Consider the following 21247-nt stretch of genomic DNA (forward strand, 5'->3'; position numbering starts at 1 on the left):
AAATAAAAACCAGTCATCAGTTTTACCACATTCCTATAAAGCATCTCAAAAGTAACAAAATGTTTCAAGAAAACAGCCAGAAAATAATTTTAGAATAACTTTAAAAGAAGTAAAAATGGTCTCACCAGCACATCTCTCATTTGGTGAATGTGTAGTCATTCAGAAAAAAACAGATGAAAATAAAATGAAACCATTCCTAGACAAGATTTTGAAATAGTACTTTTTTGCAATTTTCAGTCAAGCATTTGTACTCTAACATTTATCCATCCATCCATCCATCCATCCTTTTGTTCACTTATTCAATAAATATGTATTAGTCTCCTTTTCTGGCAGGCACTGTATTAGAATCTGCTAAAATAAAGGTGAGAGATACATATAATGCCCTTGAGGAGTTCATAGTCTAGTATTTTCAAGAACAAGAAACCAACAAAATTTAAACTACTTACTAAAATTACAATCACAGGTAAGTACTATTTACAGATCACTGGAAGCACTGGAGAAGCCCCTAGTCCAGACCAAGGAGAGGTTTTAAGGATGGGCTAAGATTGGAAGGGGGTCACATCAGAGTCAAGGTTTGATGGATGGGAATTTAAAAATGGCAAAATTGGGTGTGGGGTGGAGGAGAGTGTGAGAACTTCAAGTATGTAAAGACAGGTGAAAAGAGTATGGAAAATTCACAGAAGTACTAGTTAGTGAGGAAAGTAATAAGAAATGAGAAGATGGAACTCTGTAGAAGTCAGTTCATGACATGTCCCCAGTTTCCTTATTTCATAATCAAATGATCACTGTCATTTTAATGTCACCTTTTAATATCCTTTTAATGTCCCTTCCACATTGTATTAACTTCTTTTTGTTTTTAATTTTAAATCCTAGTCAGATCTTGTGGCAAAAGAACAATTTCACTCAACATCCAATTTCATAATCTACTTTATTTATTTATTTTTAAAGATTTTATTTATTTATTTGACACAGCGAGATAGGGAACACAAGCAGGGGGATTGGGAGAGGGAGAAGCAGGCCTCCCGCTGAGCAGGGAGCCCGATACGGGGCTCAATCCCAGGACCCTGGGATCATGGCCTGAGCCGAAGGCAGACACTTAACGACTGAGCCACCCAGGCGCCCCCATAATCTACTTTAAAATGAAGACCAATTAGTTATTAAATTGTGTGATTGTACAGTATACAGATTATAAATTCATCTGAAGTTCAGTGGGGTTTTTTCATGTAAGATACTTATACTTTTCAATTCTGGAATTCCCATTTAATTTTTAATAGTTCCCATTTTTCTTCTGAGATTTTCCACCTGTTCAAACAAAAATTGCTCTGAGCTAGAATGTGAGGAGGTTACTATATAGAGAAAGACTTGAACTCTATCTCAGAAAAATAAAAGCATTTAAACAAACAGGTAAGATAGGAGAATGAAAGAGAATGAGCAAAGACATCAAGGAAGAAATGCCTATTATATGTTTAGGTAAATGACAAAAGAACAGGGTATATTGGTGGGAGGGGGAAGAATAGGAAAAAAAATGTCATAAGGAGGGACAGGAACAAATGGGAAGATCTTGATATTCTTGAAATCCAAGAAGAGGAATTTGCCGCTATAGTAGTCAAAAGAAGGTTCTCAACTATTTTTTTCCATCACAGAGGTCATGGAATGAAAACCTCATTTCAGGAAGGTTCAGTTGGCAGCGTGTTACACAGGCATGGGTCACAACACTTGTACACATTCTCACATATTAGTCTTCCTGACTTTAGGGCAGGGATTACTATGCTCACTTTATAGAAGTGGAAACTGAAACTCAGAGAAAGGAAGCAACTAACCAAGCATATAGCTAGAAAATGGAAACATCAAAATAAAAATGCTGATCTGTACAACTCCAAAACATATGCTTTTTATGCTATACAGATGACCAGGTCAAGAAACTATATAATCCAAATGTAGAGGGTTGAGGGCCTATAGTATATTACCTGTCTACTATCTGTCTAGATACCATTTTAAGCTCTGGATAACAGCAGTCAACAACAAAAATAAAAATAGCTTCTCCTCACAGTAAAGCCTACATTTTAACCAAGGAAGCCAAACAAATACAATAAGTAAAATGAATGGTATGTTAGATGATGATAGTGATATGGAGAAAAATAAAGTAGAAAAGGGGGATAGGAATTGTCAGGGTGGCTAATTTTGAATAGGATGATCAGGCAAGGCCACACTGAGAAGCTGATGTTTGATTAAAAACCTGAGAGAATAAGCCATAAAGATATCTGGAAAAGATCATTCCAGAAAGAAAGAACATGAAGGGCAAGAATCTTGAGGTAGGTGTGTGCCTGGTGTTTTCCAGGAATGGCAATGAACCATATGTGGCTAGAACAGCGTGAGTAGGGAACAGAGTAGTGAAAATGAGGTGTGAGAGGTAGTGATGGGGTAAGGGTGGGTATGCAGGACAGGTAGGGCCTTTTTAAAAAAAAAAAAAAAAAGATTTTATTTATTTATTTGACAGAGAAAGAGCACAAAAGCAGGGGGAGCGGCAGGTAGAGGCAGAGGGAGAAGCAGGCTCCCCATGGAGCAGGGAGCCTGATGTGGGGCTCGATCCCAGGACCCTGGGATCATGACCTGAACCGAAGGCAGACTCTTAACCAACTGAGCCACCCAGGTACCCCTGGGTAGGGCCTTTTGAGCCAGTATAAAGACTATGTCTTTTCGTCAGGGCAAGATCAGAAATCACAGAAGCGTTCTGAGTAAAAAAGTGACATAATTTAACTTACATTTTAAGGATCTCTTTGGCAACTCTTTTAAAAATACAGTGTAGGGAGGAAGGGCTTCCATTGCCACCAGAGGACCATGTGAGGCTGCTGCTGCCATGGGACAGAGAGCCAGAGCTGCGTTTCCAGCAGGTTCCGCCACCCACCCTGGAGAGATCCTGGGGGCTTTGTAGCAATTTGGCACATGTTGAGATGCAGGCTTATTTCTGGGGAGAAATCCTGACCCAAATTGAGGGAACAGGAGTCTCATTCAGTTGAGACATGAATATACGAACTGCTGACTCTCAGGACGTTCTAGAAGAATGAGCTGTGGTCCCACTTTCCGAGTCCTGCTGGAACCAAAGCCCAAGGCGGTGAAGGCATTTATTGTCCTGACCCTGGAATTCCTCACCCATGACTGAGATCAGCTTGCTAAGGAGCTGCAGCAGCATGTAAAGTCAGTGACAACCCTGTATAAGTACCCGAGGAAGCTTGTCCATATTTTGCCTGACCATTTCCCTCTTGGCTCTGATGTTGGAATTCTGTGGAAGCTTACCATTATTACTGCCTCCTTGGAAATTTGTGCATTTCTAATTTACCTCTGGAGAACTGCCCTTGCTATAGAGTCTTGAGAATATCAAGTTAATTTACAGCAATAACTAAGAAGATCAATCAGTTTAAAAAAGAAAACAGAGAACTTGCTGAAGAAATAACCATTTGGGAGCAGAAGATCAATGAAGCAAAGAAAGGTCTTTAAGAAACTAAGAGAGAAAATAAGTTTCTCTCTGATGAAGCTCTTAAATTGAAGTCACAAGATGAATTCAAGGATCCAGGGCTGAGAGCCTTGAGGTCCAAGAAATGTGAACTGGAACAAAGTAAAAAGGTCCTGGAAGACCAGTGCAATGCATTGAGGTCTGTGAAAACAACCAAGGAAACAGAATTGAAACAGCTGAAGAAGAAGCGGAGATCTTGGTGAATTCTATGAGCAAAGAAAAGTAGCTGCAAAAGAGAAGCTGGAAATGACACACTATAAACTGGTGGCAAAGAAGAATCAGCTGTGAGCTTCAGAGGAAAATTTGAAAGTAGCTACAGAAGAAACACACAAGCACAAGCAACAAATTGAACAAATGCAAGATCAGCTGCAGGAGGCAGAGCTCACCTTCAAACACCAGATCCATGTTCATGAGAAGAATGCTCAAGACAATTGGATCAAGGCTTGGATTTGGGAGAGGGAGGTGGCAGAGGAGAGCAGGGAGAACACCTACTTGAAATACAGACTGGACATAATGGAAGGAAAGACGCTGCCGGAGGGATACATGAGGCAGGAACCCATGCCAGGAAGACTTGAGATGCAGAACACTCCACAGAGAGATCCAGAATCTGGAGCAGTTCCCTGATTAAACAGCAGCACCATCCCTAAAAAGGACCCAGACAGAGATGGCTAAGGTCAATATGGATGCATGGGGGCTTCCTCATTTCCAGGTCCTTCTTTATCACCATTCATGTCCACTCCCTTTTTCATACCCCACAATACCCATTCCTAGTACCTCCACCACATGAGCTTAGGTCCCATTCAGAAGCCTATGGTGCTCAAGGGAACAAGAGCGGCACTATGCCCAAGAAGGTCCCAGGAAAGGACCAGACCCCTGTGGACACAAGAGGACCTCCTTCTGTACCAGGTCCCCTGTGGACACCATATCCCCCAGGTCCCCTTCATTACCGTCCTGGGGCCCTGGGACACATCTTCCTCTGCCCACCCAGTGGCCTCTGTGTCCTCACCCTTCACCCACACCTACACCGCAGCTTGAAATCTGAAGACCTCCCAGAGCAGAAACAACCAGGCTGTGAAGAGTATATATTTAGAAAAGGTGTCTGATCTGCCTAATGGTCTGAATGTTTTCCCTGCCCATCCTGTCGCCTGTGCTTTGTCTCTCCTGATATCCCCTTAATAAATCTTTCACAGTTCTGGGGGAAGGAGGGAGAATACACTGTAGGGAGGGGCAATGGTGGTAACAGGGATACCAACTGAATAATCCAGGCAAAGGATGGCAGTGGCTTAGACCAGAGTGGCAGTAGTAGGGCTGGTAAGAAATGGCTGGATCCTAGACATATTTTGAAGGAAGAGTTAGTAGGATTACAAGACCAACTGCTTGTGGGGCATGAGAAAAGAGAGGAGTATGGGACCACTCCAAGGTTTTGGAGGACAGAGGTTGGATGGACAGAGTTGCTATTTACTGAAATGGGAAAAATGAGGGTCCAGGAGGTCTGAGGGGGAAATGCAGAAGCTCAGTTTACCCATGTTAAGTTTGAGAAGGATATTAGACATGAGTGGAAATGTCAGACAATTAAGTACAAGAATTTGGAGTTCAGGAGAGCATCTAAGCTGTAGCTGTAAACATGGGATATGCTGGTCCACAGTAGGTATTTAAAGCTGTGAGACTGTTCAGCATGCTGGGCCAAAAGAGTCAGTACAGATAAAGAAGAGAAGTCCAGAGAATGAGCCCTATGGCACTTTAGTGTTAAGTGGTCAGAAATATAAGGAGGAACCAGCAAAGGAGACTGAAAGGGGGTAGCCAGCCAAGAAGGAAGAAAATCAGGAGAGTGTGGTGTCTAGGAAGTCAAGTGAACAAAGTATGCATGTGAAAGAGGACAGCATGGTCAACGTGGGCAAATGCTCCTCAAAGATCAAGTAAGAAAAGGACTAAGAAATGTCTATTGGAATTTGCAATGAAGTCAGTAGAGACTTCAATAAGGCAGTTCTGGGACCTGGTGAAGGAGAAAGCCTGATTACACCGGCTTTAAGAGAAAATGGAGGAGAGACATGGGAAAAAGAAAAAACATTCTTCCAGAATTTTAGTGTAAAAATGAATAAACAGTGTGGAGGTTCCTCAAAAAGTTGAAAATAGAGCTACCATACGATCCAGCAATTGCACTACTGGGTATTTACCCCAAAGATACAAATGTAGGGATCCAAAGGGGTACATGCACCTCGATGTTTATAGCAGCAATGTCCACAATAGCCAAACTATGGAAAGAGCCAAGATGTCCATCGACAGATGAATGGATAAAGAAGATGTGGTATATATATACAATGGAATATTATGCAGCCATCAAAAAAAACCCCACAAAATCTTGCCATTTGCAATGACGTGGATGGAACTAGAGGGTATTATGCTGAGCGAAATAAGTCAATCAGAGAAAGACATATATCATATGACCTCACTGATACGAGGAATTCTTAATCTCAGGAAACAAACTGAGGGTTGCTGGAGTGGTGGGGGGTGGGAGGCATGGGGTGCCTGGGTGATAGACGTTGGGGAGGGTATGTGCTATGGTGAGTGCTGTGAATTGTGCAAGACTGTTGAATCACAGATCTGTACCTCTGAAACAAATAATGCAATATATGTTAAGAAAAAAAAAAAGAAGAAGATAGTAGGAGGGGAAGAATGAAGGGGGGGAAGTCGGAGGGGGAGACGAACCATGAGAGACGATGGACTCTGAGAAACAAACTGAGGGTTCTAGAGGGGAGGGGGGTGGGGGGATGGGTTAGCCTGGTGATGGGTATTAAAGAGGGCACGTTCTGCATGGAGCAATGGGTGTTATATGCAAACAATGAATCATGGAACACTACATCAAAAAATAATGATGTAATGTATGGTGATTAACATAACATAATAATAAAAAAGAAATGAATAAAGAAATGAGGCAGTTCCTGGAATGTGAAGTGGGGTCCAGCAGGGATGATGAGAATAAACAAAGGGGAACTCTCTAGTAGACCAGGAGAATGAAAGAAACAGGAAAGAATCAAACATAATATGAAAGTTATCTGTCCTGGAAGAATGAAAGATGGAAAATGGGTACAGGCATAGATTTGGGTGGGAAGACGATTTATTTGTATTTTTACAGGTTTGGTTTGAAATAACAGTGGGCTGTTTGAGCAAAGAACTGGAAAGTAGTGAGAACTTTACGGTAGAATTATAGATTTGGAAATAAATAGTATTTAGTTACTACCTGAACTCAAAGAGCAGTTCTCTGTGGAAGACAATGCCTAAGAAAGAATAGAAAGAATAGAAAGCCAGGGTCTGTGAAAAGAAAGGAGATCAGCTAAGGAGAACACAAACAATTAGGAAAGTAGTTACCTGGTTGATACAAGAATAATCAAGGAGAAGAGAATCAAATTTGGAAAGTCTGCCCTAATCACCCAAATCTGAGTCCAATATATTTCCCATGTGTTTAATTACTACCTTGTATTTTCCCTGTTACAACACGCATTACACTATCACATAATTGCCTATGTCCATTTCTATACCTGCTGCTAAACCGAAGTTCAGTGATAGTAATGACACTATCAATCTTACTGACTGCTACACATATCTCAGAGCCCAGCACAGAACCTACCACACAGCAGATCCAGGATAAATAACTACTGATCATATTTTTAATGTATTATGCTATAAATATCATACAGACATCTGATATTAAAATAGAACTATCAGTGAATTTAGAAGAGCCAGACTTTCCAACTTTGCTGCCATAATTATATCACTTCCCAGCTTAAAAATTTTTGATTAAAAAAAAAAAATCAAACCATTTTCCATGACCTACAAGACCCTGTCTAATCTGGATTTCCAACTTCGTTCCATTTTATTCTGTACCCAGTTCACTATATTTCAGTCTACACCAGTGGCCTCTTTCCTGGTACTTAAACATACTAAGCTCTTTCCCGCCTCAGGAAACAGTATTTCCTTTTATTCCAAATTTTCTTTCCTTGGTATTTATGTGACTGGATCCTTCTCCTCTTTCAGATTACAGTTTATCTCTCCTCCGCCAACCACTATATGTAAACCACCACACCCCACTCCCAGTTACTCTCATTGCTAAGCATGAGTCAGAATATCTTGGTTAAGTAAATATGCCTCCAGGCTTATGAACAATCAAAGCATCTCTTAAAATTAGGTTATAGACAAGAAAAAAGTATGAAGTATACCTTCACATATGTGATCTATGAATACAGAATTTTTATGCTTTGGACTCTGACATTACTATATCCAGAAAAAAATCAGATTCTTCAGTGTTTATGGTTAGATTCTCAAAATCATAAAATGCCACTTGCTCCAAAGGATAAGATAAAATTAGAGAACTCATAAATCAAACGGCAAAGACAAAAGTCCCTACTGATAATATTATGATCTCTTTCTCCTCCTCTTCCATTCTCCCTTCTTTTCTCCATCCTCCTCTTCACACACACATACACACACAGGCACACACACTTCTGTCCTGTATGGGGTGTTGGTTATATAGTCTATCAGAAAGGTGATAACACCAGTATAAAGATATTAATAAGTGTTATATACATGAAACACAATCCCTGAGAATATCATCTGACTGAGGCCTTATCTGGCACTTTGCTTAACTCTCATGAAGGATGCTATTGAGCCAATACAATCTTGTAAGATTATGTTGGTGAAATGACCTCAACTTAATTTATGTAACCCAGAACCTCGGAAGTCATGGTTATACAGGGATAAAATGAGTTCTGATTAGGTATAATAGAATAAGTGAGAAGGAAGAAACTGGTAATATCAAATTTTTTAAAAGTAGTTCAATGACCAAAAAAAACCATTTACTGAGCACTTCCTATATGCTAAGAATGATAATGGGCACTTGGGATAGACAATAAAAAATAAAGCACTGGCCTGGGTTTACAATTTCATTCTTATAGAATTTTACTTAAATGAAGATGGTAGGGAGAAGCAGGTATTGGGGGACAGGTTGTGAGGGAGAAGACAGAATTATAAAGAACAAGAGAGCAACAATGAATGTAGTCTGTAAGTTTGAAGAACTGAAAATGAGAGTAAGAGAAGGATGATAATATATTCTTTTAAATACTACTTTATACTTTATGTGGTATTTTGACAACATTGTCAGTTAATTTAAAGTATAAAAGAATTAATTACAAGTTATACAGACTATAGGAGTGCTGAGTCTGCTTGAGATTTCCCTCTCCCTCTGCCCCTCCCCTTGCTCTCTTTCTAAATAAATAGATAAAATCTTTTAAAAATAATAATAATCCACTTCCAGGCATTCCGATTCAGTAGATTGAGGTGAGAAAGACTATAGAAACATTGCTATTCAGGTGACAAATATAAAGATCAGGGTAATATTTATCTAAGTAGAATTTCGATTCAAATACAAGTCTGTCTGAGTTCAAAAACTCTTGTTCTCTACACTGTAATGTCGCTCCAAGCTACAAATAACCTGTTATTGAATAAATTAGTATAATTCTTTAATACAGGGTCTCAGTAAGTTAGCAACAATGATAATAGTAACTATGACAATAAAGATACTTTCAATGTTCAGGAAACTGGCATCAAACTAAGTAAGAGAAGGATTAAAGGCTAAAAGGGAATATTCTATAAGCCTTCAAGAATAGATTTATTTCAGCAACACAGAAAGGATGATTACAGGAAAAGATATAACATGTCAGTGTTGTCTCATTTTGGGGGCAAGCAATGTCCACTTTGCTGATACAATTCTCACTGGGTTCATTATCTTTGTTCATTTTAGAGTTTTCATTTCCTGTCAAATTCAACTTCTTGACTACCTCATTCTTTCTCCAAATTAAGACTTTGTTTCTCATTGTTAGTTATTTGATAGCTTAGGCAGCTATCAAATAGAACTGTTGTGAAACTGTAAGCAACCAAAACATTTGAGCTTTAAAAAGCATAGATGCTTGGGACACCTGGATACCTGGGTGGCTCAGTCAGTTAAGCCTCCAACTCTTGGTTTTAGCTCAAGTCATGATCTCATGGGTTGTGGGATCAAGCCCTGCATTGGGCTCCTTGCTCAGTAGTGAGTCTGCATGGAAGATTCTCATTCCAAAAAAAAAAAAAAAATCTTTAAAAAAAATAAAATAAAAAGCATAGATGGTTGAAATAAAAATTCTGGCAAAGGAAAGTGAAAATAACATGAGACACTTTTAAAAATCTAGGCCTGAGATTAAAGCAGGCCACAGAGTATCTCTTCCTTCTATTGACTTTGATTACATAATGTAGAATCTTAATTCTTCAGCTGTTCGAGGTTGAATCAATTCCAATATTCAGTAGTCATGACTCAAATGGTCTCATAATAAAATGTCAGAAGTGTGAGCACTTTCAGTAATTTTTTTCTGGGTCGCTAGTCCACTATTTCATCAGAATTACTTTGCTCTTCAAGGTGAAAAACATTTCCCTGAACACAGAGATAAGTGATTATCACCACTGACATGTCTCTTTAAGCTCAGACTCTAGACTGATTTCTTTTGGCATGAGTAAGCAAAATGGGATTCTTCTACAATGGCAAGCTGTCCAAGGCCTTTCCTCCAAAAGAGAATCAAGAATTCTCAAATGTGTACCTTGAAAGAGAATTACACATTAAGTGCATTACATGATAAATGAACGAGGTTAACTGTAACATGTGGCTGAAAGTTGTCAAAAGTTAACATCATCATTATCCAGAAAGTGAGGTTAGAAGAAAGTCAAGTTATTATTAAAATTTCAAGAAAACATTACAATTATCTCCTGAGTATAGATTCTCAGGGAAATCATAATAGCTACGTTCTATGAGGAAGAATAAATTCAAGTTGGACATTAGAGAGAGATCAGAGAGAATGAGAGTATCAAAATAAAAACTGACATGTAGCTGCAAAGTAGACAAAATAACTTCACAAGCTTCATAAATTTCAAATATATAAAGTTTAAATGATAACTTCACAGGCTTCATAAATTTCAAATATATAAAGTTTACAATTCTCTAGAAAGGGAGTTTATTGCCTTGGGATACTTTAACAGAATGCTTGTAATACTGAGAGGTATTCTGGTATCAAACACACTTAAGACGTGCACATAATAATACCATGCATTAGTTAGGCACATCATAATCAGCAAGAGTCATCAATAATTAGGGAAAAAAAACAGGGTGTTTGCTTAAGCCTGTTTTCTTTATGATTAACAGGAAAAAAACTGCTTCAAAAATAGCCCATCTCAACTCACACAGAAAGAATAACAGGGATGAATTTTTAAAATGCTTATCACAGAACACCGAAGAATTTGAAAATTAAAATATAAATGAGATGTTCCTATATTCTTATAGCAGATTTCCATTATATATGTTATCAGGAACCAAACATGGTATTTATAATGTAAGATTTCCTTCTTGTCAATGAAAGAGACATTACTATACAAGAAAGATATGACTTGGCATAAGATGTTGGTGTTTTTATGTCATAAGGAAGTTTATAATATAGTTCGACCAGGTATTTCATGTCATTCTCAAAATAAATGGTGAGGCATTCATTATTTGAGACATCAACCAACAGAGGAAGTTCTTCTGAGATTAGAAAGACACCATCTTAGAGCTTTATCCATAGGTCTGCACCTACATTCAGTTATCAGACAGACTTTCTGATGTCATGGCCTATCATATCAATTCAACAAATGTTTATTAAGCATGTGAGTGAAGAACTATGCTAAATTCCTCACACATACAGAGATAAGTATTTCCCCTGTCACCAAGAGGTTTATAAGCAAAGCCGAAACAGATTCATGTATAAGTAATACAAAGCAGACTATGAAATTTACTTTACACATTTATAAATAAAATGTAATGATATCCAATCCAAATAGTTGGCTTTTAACAGAAAGATCAAAAAAGGTCTTGTAATATATTTAATAACAGGTTTTGTGAAGGATGGTTTTCAATACGTAGAAGATAGAGAAAAGAATTATGTATGAATGAAACACTGTGAACACGGACAGAGATAAGGAAAGACAGACATGCTTGAGAGTAACTCATTTTACCAAAACATCCTATTTATCTAAGACATTAATGGGAGAAAGCTGAAAAATATATTAATGAAGCTGGAAGATGGAGACTTGAGTGCCAAAGTTAAAAGTCTATATTTAATTTTTACAGTGAGGACCAGGTCTAGCTTTGAGAAGAAGGGTGACATGATCAGAACTGCACTTAAGGCATACTGATTTAGCAGTAGTATTAAGAAAAAACTGGAGCAAATAACAAGGAGACACTAGAAACACATGGGCAGAATAAAAAAAACTCTTAAAATAACTCAGTAAGAGGTAATGAGAGTCTGCACCTGCGAAATGGCAAGAATGATGAAAAGGTGAGGATGGGTCAAGGTGGAAGATATTAATGGCAGACAGAATGACTGTCACTAATAACCATTAATGACATAACTATCATGACTATCCAGTAAGTTAGGGTCATGACCTTGGAAGACATCAGACCTAAATTTAGATCCCAGTTTTACCTTTTGGTAGCTGTATAACCCTGGACAAGTTATTTTACTCTTGATTTCCACACTGAGGATAATAAAACCTACCTCATGGCATTATTGTGAGGAATAAAAAAGAATGATTTTAACATGCTTACCACAATGTCTAGTACATAGTTAAAACTTAGTACAATATAAATACTAGCTTCTAGTATTATAATTATATGCAGAGATCAGAGCTTGGCAAGTATTTGATTTTTTAGCAGCCACTTCTCACTGCTGGTTCATACTGTAGTTGTGGTCATTTATATACCCTAGAACTTTCTGAATGCACATCTTCCCCAATTAAATCTCTCCAATCTTATACTTAAATCACTGAATTTTTAGGACTCTAATTATAGGATTTTATTTTATTTTAACTCCCACTGAATTCTGTTTTTACTTTGAAGCAAGAATCTGTTTATTGAGGTAATTTTTCATATAAGTTCAATTATTTGCCATGTTTGCTATTCCTCCTTAACATCTGCAGACCTGATTATGATGGATGACTGGGGCTTTTTTTCCATGGCAAATACTGACTAACACCAATCCAAGAATAAAACATTTAGCACCTCACTAGAGAAATCCCTTTTGGGTTCATATTGAGTGGTTATTTGAAAATCTGGACAAAGTTGGACAAAATCTATAAAACATAATAAAAAATCAAAATGGCATGTCTTCAGCAGCACAAAGAGAGTAGCTCTTTTCCTGTAACTGACAGAAGGCCATATTAAACTTTTTTTTAACTGGAGGAAACTAAGGCTTGGAAACTTCCAGCACTTCCAAAGGTCACCCTGCTAGTAAGTGGCAGAACAGGAAAAACCTGTCCTTGGACTCTGTAATTCATCTCCAAATAATTAAACATGTTTTTCAATAAAAAATTGTTTATTTACAACATTGCTTTATATGTACTTCTCTATGCAGTGTCTGCCTTTTCATGCACTTAACATTCAATGAACTTTCACCGAGAGACTACATGCAAGGTACTGTGCTAGGCAGGATGTGATTACAGAGATCAATCAAATATAGATCTACCTATTAAGAAGTCTATAAGAAATAATATAAAAATGTGTATAAAGACAAAGCAGAACAAAGAGATGCATCATGAAAGGGAAAAGCAATTGTGTTGGAAGTTCAGAAGAATGACCCCTCTATTCTAGAAGCCAAGGATATCTCAAAGATCTTCCTAGATTCACTTCAGGTACAAATTCTTCCTGGGATGAGACGAGGGACAAAAATCTTACCATTTTGATTCTGGATTTTTCTTTGTAGGTACATATGGTACATAAATATGCTATTAGCTTCAAAATATTAACATAGGTCAACAGAATCTATGCATTCCCTAAATATCCTGGAAAATCTGCTAGGACAATCCAAGCCCAGACTTAGTACACAACAACCTTGAGTCACCGCTGCCAAAAAATTTGTTCAACTATATAAGATATGAATTATTTAAGTTAGAAATATTCTAAATACTATATTCCCAATAAGGTAATAGTTCCACTGCTTAAGATTCAGTTCCACTATAAAAAAAATACAACTCATTATGTGCTAAAGAATCAGTTATAATCCTGTAAGAAGAACTCTTTATTTTATGTTTCAGATAATTCACTTCCCGAAGTGCTGTGAATATGATAGGAATTGGATGAGATTGCCACCCAAGTCTCTCACAATTCTGAAGGTGGTACATTCCTGATATTAAGCTCTAGAAATTATATTTTTGAAAGTAAACATTGATTTATAAACACCATTTGTATTCTAGGCAACCTAATTTGATTCTACTGACCTTTAACACTTGATGAATTCTGGCATCAAATTAAGTATATTTTCCTATGGAGACGCCCCCAACACACTCCTCCAACAGTGTTCTCAAGCAGGTTATAGAAGCTTAGTATAAAAACTGAGATGTTGAATCTTAAAAATCTTGATATATTAAAGTAAAATATCTCATATTCAGAAGGTTTACATGTAATTAAACATTTTGCATTGGAAAAGAAAGTAAAATAATAGAAAAGAGGTCATACTGGTTGATTTAAAATTGCACAAAACCTGCCAACACAATCCCTTTCAAACAGTAAGTCTTATATACTACTTATATCCAGGTGTCCCTTAGGAGAAGAAACATATAATGCATTTCATACCTGAAGCCTCCTATTTATTTCTTAGAGACATAAGCTAATGAGGCAATAATGCTTTTTCTACTTCAAATCTTAAAAAAAAAAAAAAAAAAAAGGCTTTCCTGAAACCTAGATTCTGAAGTCTGCTCTAATGATCTTGATGTTATAATCAAATTTCCCTATGGTATATGTATTCACATTGCAGAGTTTTGCTCATTGTTTATACACATGGAGGAAGAAACTGAATATATGACCTGGGAAAATAAATTAAGAGAACAGAACATTTTTTCAGATTATTTTATATTCTTTCAAAATTCTAAATTTCATGGGTTGCTAAAGAATGTAAAGATATTTATATTTCTTCAAAATTTACATTCTAGATTATATAATGTCCTAATTCAACTTAGAAAATGGCTCCATATGCATATTATAAAAGCACTTAGACTAACTTTTGAATTAAAATTTATGCAAGGGAAAATGTAATTTTAACTGGAGCTAGCCTTCACATTAAATGTAAAAACTCCAATAGAATACAATCATAATAAGAATTTAATTTTTAATTCACTTATATTAGTAAAATTGTTCAAACTACTACCTAAGGCTAATATTTTAATAAAACCAGAAACCTCTAATTCAAAAGTAAAAGTTCTTACATAAGACAGCTGATTTTGTATTTTAAATTACTGAATTAGAGTGCCCTCTATTGGAAGAAAAAAGGCAATGAAAGCTAAACGGAACTAAGAATAGTTAAAATACTCCCAAAACTCAAGGCACATCATTAATATGGAAAATACATTTATTAATAACAAATCTACAAAACATATTTTCCTTACATTTTGATTTCTTCTAAATTACTTTTGGAATTATTTGTCATATTATGATGAACAAGTTGGGTATTTCAACCAAACCCAAATGCCCATCCTTCAGCCAATAATGTGAATAAGCAAAAATATTACTCCACATTTAATATTCCAATGTAATATAGAAATAATTTTAATTTAGGACTACACTGGGAATTTTCTTTGATGATAAACTGAAAATGTCTCTAACTCAAGAGTTTTTTTTAGACACTCTTACACGGGAGTGGGAGAATTAGGCTGGATACTCGAAGACCCATGATGAGATTTATTCTAGCTCTAAAATTGTGTAATTTTGTGGTGTTATCAAGACCTCAGTTCTGACTCAGCATCTCAGGTCTACATTACCTCAGTAAGGCCCTGGCAGATTTTTAGTCCTCTAGACCAACCGTGTGCATATTAGCTTTCTAAAAGAATGAGGCTCAGGGCCACCCAAAACAATTCTGATTTAGTTCGTCTAGTTGGTCAGGACATGGTACCTGCAGGTATCAGTATTTTTTGAAGCCTCTCCAAATATGTCTAACATATTACCATTGCTAAGAATCACAAAATCTCTTCCAGAACATCTGACTCCAGTTACCATTTTTATCTTCCCAAAATGTCACCTTCAAGACAGAACTCCCCACCTCAAGAGTTTATTCTCCTCACCATCAATATTAAACTTCTGACTAGGTTCCCAAATCTAATTATCTGCCCTTAACAAAACAGCTGAGTGGTAATGGATATGGCACCAGCCGAGACTGCATGTGTTCAGATCCTGGCTCTGGCAATTACCGCATAAATGTGGGAAAATCATAAAAGTTCTCTGTGCCTCCATTTTCTCATCTGTAAAACGGGGAATAATACCACCTATCTCAGGGTTATTGTGAAGATTAAATCAGTTAATATAAACAAAGTGCTCCATAAGTGTTAGGTATTATCGTTACTTACCCAAATTTGTTTCCCACTACTCTCCAATATCAACTCTCATGATAAACCATTATTCTCAAATTATACGCTATGTCTCACCTCTGTGCTTTTGCACATACTGTTTCTGCAAGCTGGAATCTTCTCCCATTCACTCATTCATTCATTCATTCATTCATCCATTTATTCTAAAACAAATACAAGGGACATCTCCTTCTCCCCTCACGGCCCAGTTTAGTCTCTCCCTACCTCCACGAAGCCTTCAATGAATACCAATAAGTCTTCACTAATCTCTCCCTTTTTAAAAATTCCTTTGGCCACCAGGTAATTTATTATGAGAAATGTAGCTGGGAATTAAAGACATTGGCTCTGAGTTTGAATCCTAGATCTGCCACTTGCCAGCTGAGTCATTTCCCAAGTCTATAAGTCCACTCGTAGGATTACTATGAAAATTAAGCAGCTTAAATCATATAAAGCATTAGAATAGCAAGCAACTAATAAATGTCAGCTCTTATATATCTGTTGTTTTATATGTTAGTCTTGTCTGTACACTGTGACTAAAGCCTTCTTCTAATAAGAATTTTGAACTCTTTCAAGTCAGGAACTGCTATTATAAATCCTGTAATTTACAACATGGTAACAAACATCTATATTAGGTGATCTATAAGTACTTGATTAAATTTTTGCATAATTTGAGAGTATAATTCATAACAAAACTCTGAAGGAACATTTTTGATGAACAGAAATAGTCAACAAAAGCAAATGAACCCAAATAAAACACAGGCTACAGAGAAGGATCAAAATAATTCGATTACTTTTTAAACATTCAATAACAAGTTTCTATTAGATTAATCTTCTGAAAGGGCACTTCCAATGATGTCTTTTATCTCCTCAAAATCCTTTAGATTTTTCTCATTTTCTAAAAAATAAATACTAAAACTCTTATCCTGACATTCAAAATCATCCATGGCCTGACCTCAACCTATCTTCTAATTTTATTTCATAATCTTTCCGCTTTATAAACTCTATTATTCCAGAGAAATTGAACTACCTGCCCTTACTTATATGTACCCTCTGCTTTTCTGCCTCATGTAATCTTTATTATTTAATATGACAATATTTTCAAGGAACACAATATAAAGTTTGTCACAGGAACAAAGACTGATTTTATGAAAAGATAAGCTTGAATTTTAAGAAATTCAGTTCAATTTACGAGCATTAATTTCTCTCTTGCTACTATCACAATACAGTCTTTGACTTATAAAGAAACAAACATTTGGCCATCATTCCCCCAAATTATGTCACCCTCATAATATCAAAAACCTCTGCTATCACTACCTGAAATCTATAAGCTTGAGTAAGCATAGTCTCCAAGTAAAGTGTGCAGACCCCAGGGTGCACAAGATACCCACTGACTAAAAGGAAAAAAAAAAGATAGAGCTTCTATTTACACTTATTCTTTATCCTTCTTATTTGAATGTCTCTTGTAGTATATACCTAATTTACATCATACATTCTTAGAATAGTAGATATATGTAATTTATAAACACATGCACTTAGGATGTTTGCTTAAAATTTGTTTACTATGCTACACAGAACAAAAAAAGTTTATAAACCACTGATCTAGAAAATTAGGGCTTTCAGAAAATCTGTGGGCTTAGAAGTAGAGGGCCAGAGGCCATCAGTTTAGAGAAATCTTTAGGGACAGACCTAAAAATCTAAACACCATGTATTATTTATGTAGGATAAATATGTTTTGATTTGTAACCAACCTTCAAGGAAATGTTGAATTGTAATTGGTTTGTAATTTGGAGATGACATAAAACTGTTTAAGATTTTTAAACAGGAAATTTTGTTCTGATGTTAAAGTCATTACAGTAAATATTTCATTAATATAAAAATTTCATTTGGTTAAAACTCATATGTATATATAATTAATGATAATTATTCATAAAGAGCTTTTATTGGGGCCAATAATATGATGCTTTAAAAAAGATATTGCAGCAAAAAAAAAAAAGAACAAAGACAGCCTAGGGAGTAAGACTAGCCATGGAGCTAGACTAGCAAGCACTATCCTGGGAAACAAGTTGCACATTAAGGAACTAAATGAAGTAAACATTCTCATAATAGTCACTATACTTGGCAATTACTTTTCAGTTTTCATAAATAATATGACATACTTAACACAATCCACTCTTACTAGCTTTTGAAGAAAGCATAATGTTTCTATAACAAATTAAGTTCTAAAAGTGAGTAAAGATTTCATGTTATAATACTGCATTTCCTTTAATACCAGTGCACCCTATAAATGCTACCTCTACCTGACATAAAAGAGAGATACAAATCCTAATTTTAAACTGATTGATTCTTTACAGGTTTTGGTTTTTTGTGTTTTTTTGTTTTTGTTTTTGTTTTGCTATTGTGTTAATATAAAAATCTAAATGAGCAAGAATCTCTAACTCATGATTTAGATTCTGAGCTTGTAGGTTGCCTAAGGGATTTGCATAAGATTATAAAAATATGGAGGTCAAACTTTCTACAATGTCTCTCCCCTACCATAACATACAAAGTGACTGGGGAACATACACACATAGCCCAGCTCCATCTTTCTTTAAGATGGGGTAGACTCAGTCCATAGAGAAAAAGGGGAAACAAAGACAGAAGGAAGATTTTTTTTTTTCTTTCTTTGGAAACCAATATCATCATGCCCAGTAAAACTAAAAGAACATAATCAAAGAAATTATGATTTCTTAGGCAAATGAACAGTAGCAAGATCATCACAAACTATAAGTGATTTATCAAAGCATTCCTTCCCCTACACATGCAGTGAGAGTAAAACACCAATGAACATCAGAAAAAGAGCAATAGGGAATCTGACATTTGACACTGGAAGAATCTGAAGATAGGATAATGCACAAATCCCATGCCTCTCAGATACACATTGAGTTGGCAAAGACAGACGCACTGTCTTCCTTCCCCCCTTACTTACTACACTCTGGCTTCCATTTTTCCCAAGTTCTTCCTCTGAAATCTTGCTCAAATTATCTAAGTAGTGGTCTGATATTGTGTGGCACAAATCTTCAAAAGAATAATCCTTTTCTTGACAGAGTTTTATTTCATCCAAGAGTTTTGATAATTCTCCAGTCACAGTTTCACCTGTAAGAGAGTAAGACAGTAATTTTTTTCAAAGTTTCAAGAAAAGCTATTGCTAAAACTTCCTATTAACTAATAAAAATATGACTAGTATGGTAATAGAAGTCATACTATGACAAACAAGATTTAGTAAGTCAGAAAATATTCTGTTGAAAGCAAGGTACTAAACTATAATAAGTTCAAGAATATTAAAAGACAAGGAGAAATCCCAATTTTGCCTATTATTACTCTTATTCAAAATAGAAATAAGTATTGAAGGTTTATATATGTGTAGTACATAAAAGCATCTGGAATTACAATTCCTAAGGCTTCATCCATTGTAACATTTAATCTTCAACAATCTTTCATCGGCATTACAGTTCACGGACAGAATTCATTCAACAACTCATTAACAAATTTTAAATGGTACTGGAAGGCTACTTCCTAGGTTCAATAAAAAGAAATAGTAGAATGTATTTTGATAAATAATTACATAAGTAATAAATTAGAATTGTGCTATGTGACATAAAGGAAGAACACTGAAGAACAGATAAATAATATGCATCATCTGTCAAAATGTGAGTATTTTGTAGGCTGCATGCAAATATGGATTTTTCTAATCATTTTCAGAAAGGTACCTTATACCTGTAATTTCTTCTGGGGAAAAAATAAAACTCCAGCAGTTATAATCCAGATATCAATATTTTTATTCTGCATTAAAAATACGTTTTAGAAAGGGGCACCTGGATGTCTCAGTCGTCTGACTCTTGATTTCAGCTCAGGTCATGTTCTCAGGGTCCTGGGATGGAGTCCTGTGATGAGCATTAAGCCCCCATGTTGGGCTCTGCACTCTGTGGGGAGTCTGCTTGAGATTCTCTCTCCCTCTGCCCCTCCCTCCACTCACACATGCTCTCATACTCTCAAATAAGTAAATTAATTAATTTTAGGAAAAAAAAATCTACTGTGAAATATCCACTCCATGTAAACTTCATGACAGCAGGGATTGCTAATTTTGCTCACTATAATGGCAGGGCCAAGAGAAGGGTCTGGCAAATAGAAGAGCTCAATAAATGCTGACTGAATGGGCACCTAGGTGGCTCAGTCAGTTAAGTGTCCGAATCTTCATTTCAGCTCAGGTCATGGCTTTAGGGTTGTGAAACTGAGCCCTGTGATGACTGTCAAACTCCCGTGTTGGCTCTTCACTGGGTGTGGAGCCTGCTTAAGATTCTCTCTTCCTGCCCCCACCGTCTCCCTCTCTTAAAAGAAAAATGCTGGCTGAATAAATGGATAAAATATACAGTATAAGATACAACTTATTAGACCTGAAATTTTTACAAGTGTTAGCCTTTTTGTACCTATAGGACAAATTTGTACATAAATGTCTAGTACTATTTCAAGGTCTTTATAATTAACTACTCACTCTTAGTCTTTTGGGAAGGAGACTCAACAGGAGATGAAATATGTATTTCTTGTGTTGTATCTTCTTGTACATGCTCTTCAGGGACTGCTGATCTTCCCACACCTTCCAAATATTCTGTGTATACAAGTTTTTGAAATTACATAGTCAAATTCATTTACTTTAAAATCAATAACTAAACTTTATGTTTTATTTCTGGTGATCAGTTTTTCATTTATTTCCTCATATCCTAAATATATCCTAAGTTTTTAAAAGAACTTCAAAAAACCAAACAAACTGAAATAATTTCATGATAAACTATTAATTTAAATCTTTTTAATTAAAACATAAAAGATACTTAAGAAGAGACTCATAAACCCTTTTTGTGAAAACTAAACTGGTCACATTCTTTCCTTAAAAATAAATTCACCTGCTAAAGACATAATAACATCCTTAACTTCCTTAAATATATTTTACCTGAGGATTTAAAACCCTCTGAAAGATGCTTTGAATAGACTGGATACCTAAACAGGGATATCAAATTCAACAACCAGTCAGGTAACATAAATGAGTGAAATTTATGTTATAATGGTGTTTACTCTTGTAATATAAGCATAATTGCATATTAAACTTTATTTCCACAGAGAAATAATGTTCATTCTCATTCTTGAAGTAATGTTCCGCACAGTCTATCTCTCATTTCTCCAATTTTGATGAAGACATAATAACAGTAATAGCAGCTAAAACTTAAATATGGCTTACTATGCACCCAGCGGTGTTCTAAGTATTTA

At 36.0% G+C, this 21247-nt stretch overlaps 1 protein-coding gene across 5 annotated transcripts in view; it reads right to left on the minus strand.

The window, feature by feature from the left end:
* ANKS1B (ankyrin repeat and sterile alpha motif domain containing 1B) overlaps positions 1 to 21247 on the minus strand; it is a 1091613-nt gene that overhangs the window by 898665 nt on the left and 171701 nt on the right. For all 5 annotated transcript variants that reach the window (XM_078076455.1, XM_078076454.1, XM_078076453.1 and 2 more), the window contains exons 7-8: positions 20481 to 20594; positions 18918 to 19084 (exon numbers count right to left, since the gene is read on the minus strand). In XM_078076455.1, coding sequence (XP_077932581.1) covers positions 18918 to 19084; positions 20481 to 20594 — 281 coding nt within the window. The remainder of the gene's footprint in view (positions 1 to 18917; positions 19085 to 20480; positions 20595 to 21247) is intronic.

This window comes from Halichoerus grypus, chromosome 6, assembly GCF_964656455.1.
Source record: "Halichoerus grypus chromosome 6, mHalGry1.hap1.1, whole genome shotgun sequence".
NCBI lineage: Eukaryota > Metazoa > Chordata > Mammalia > Carnivora > Phocidae > Halichoerus > Halichoerus grypus.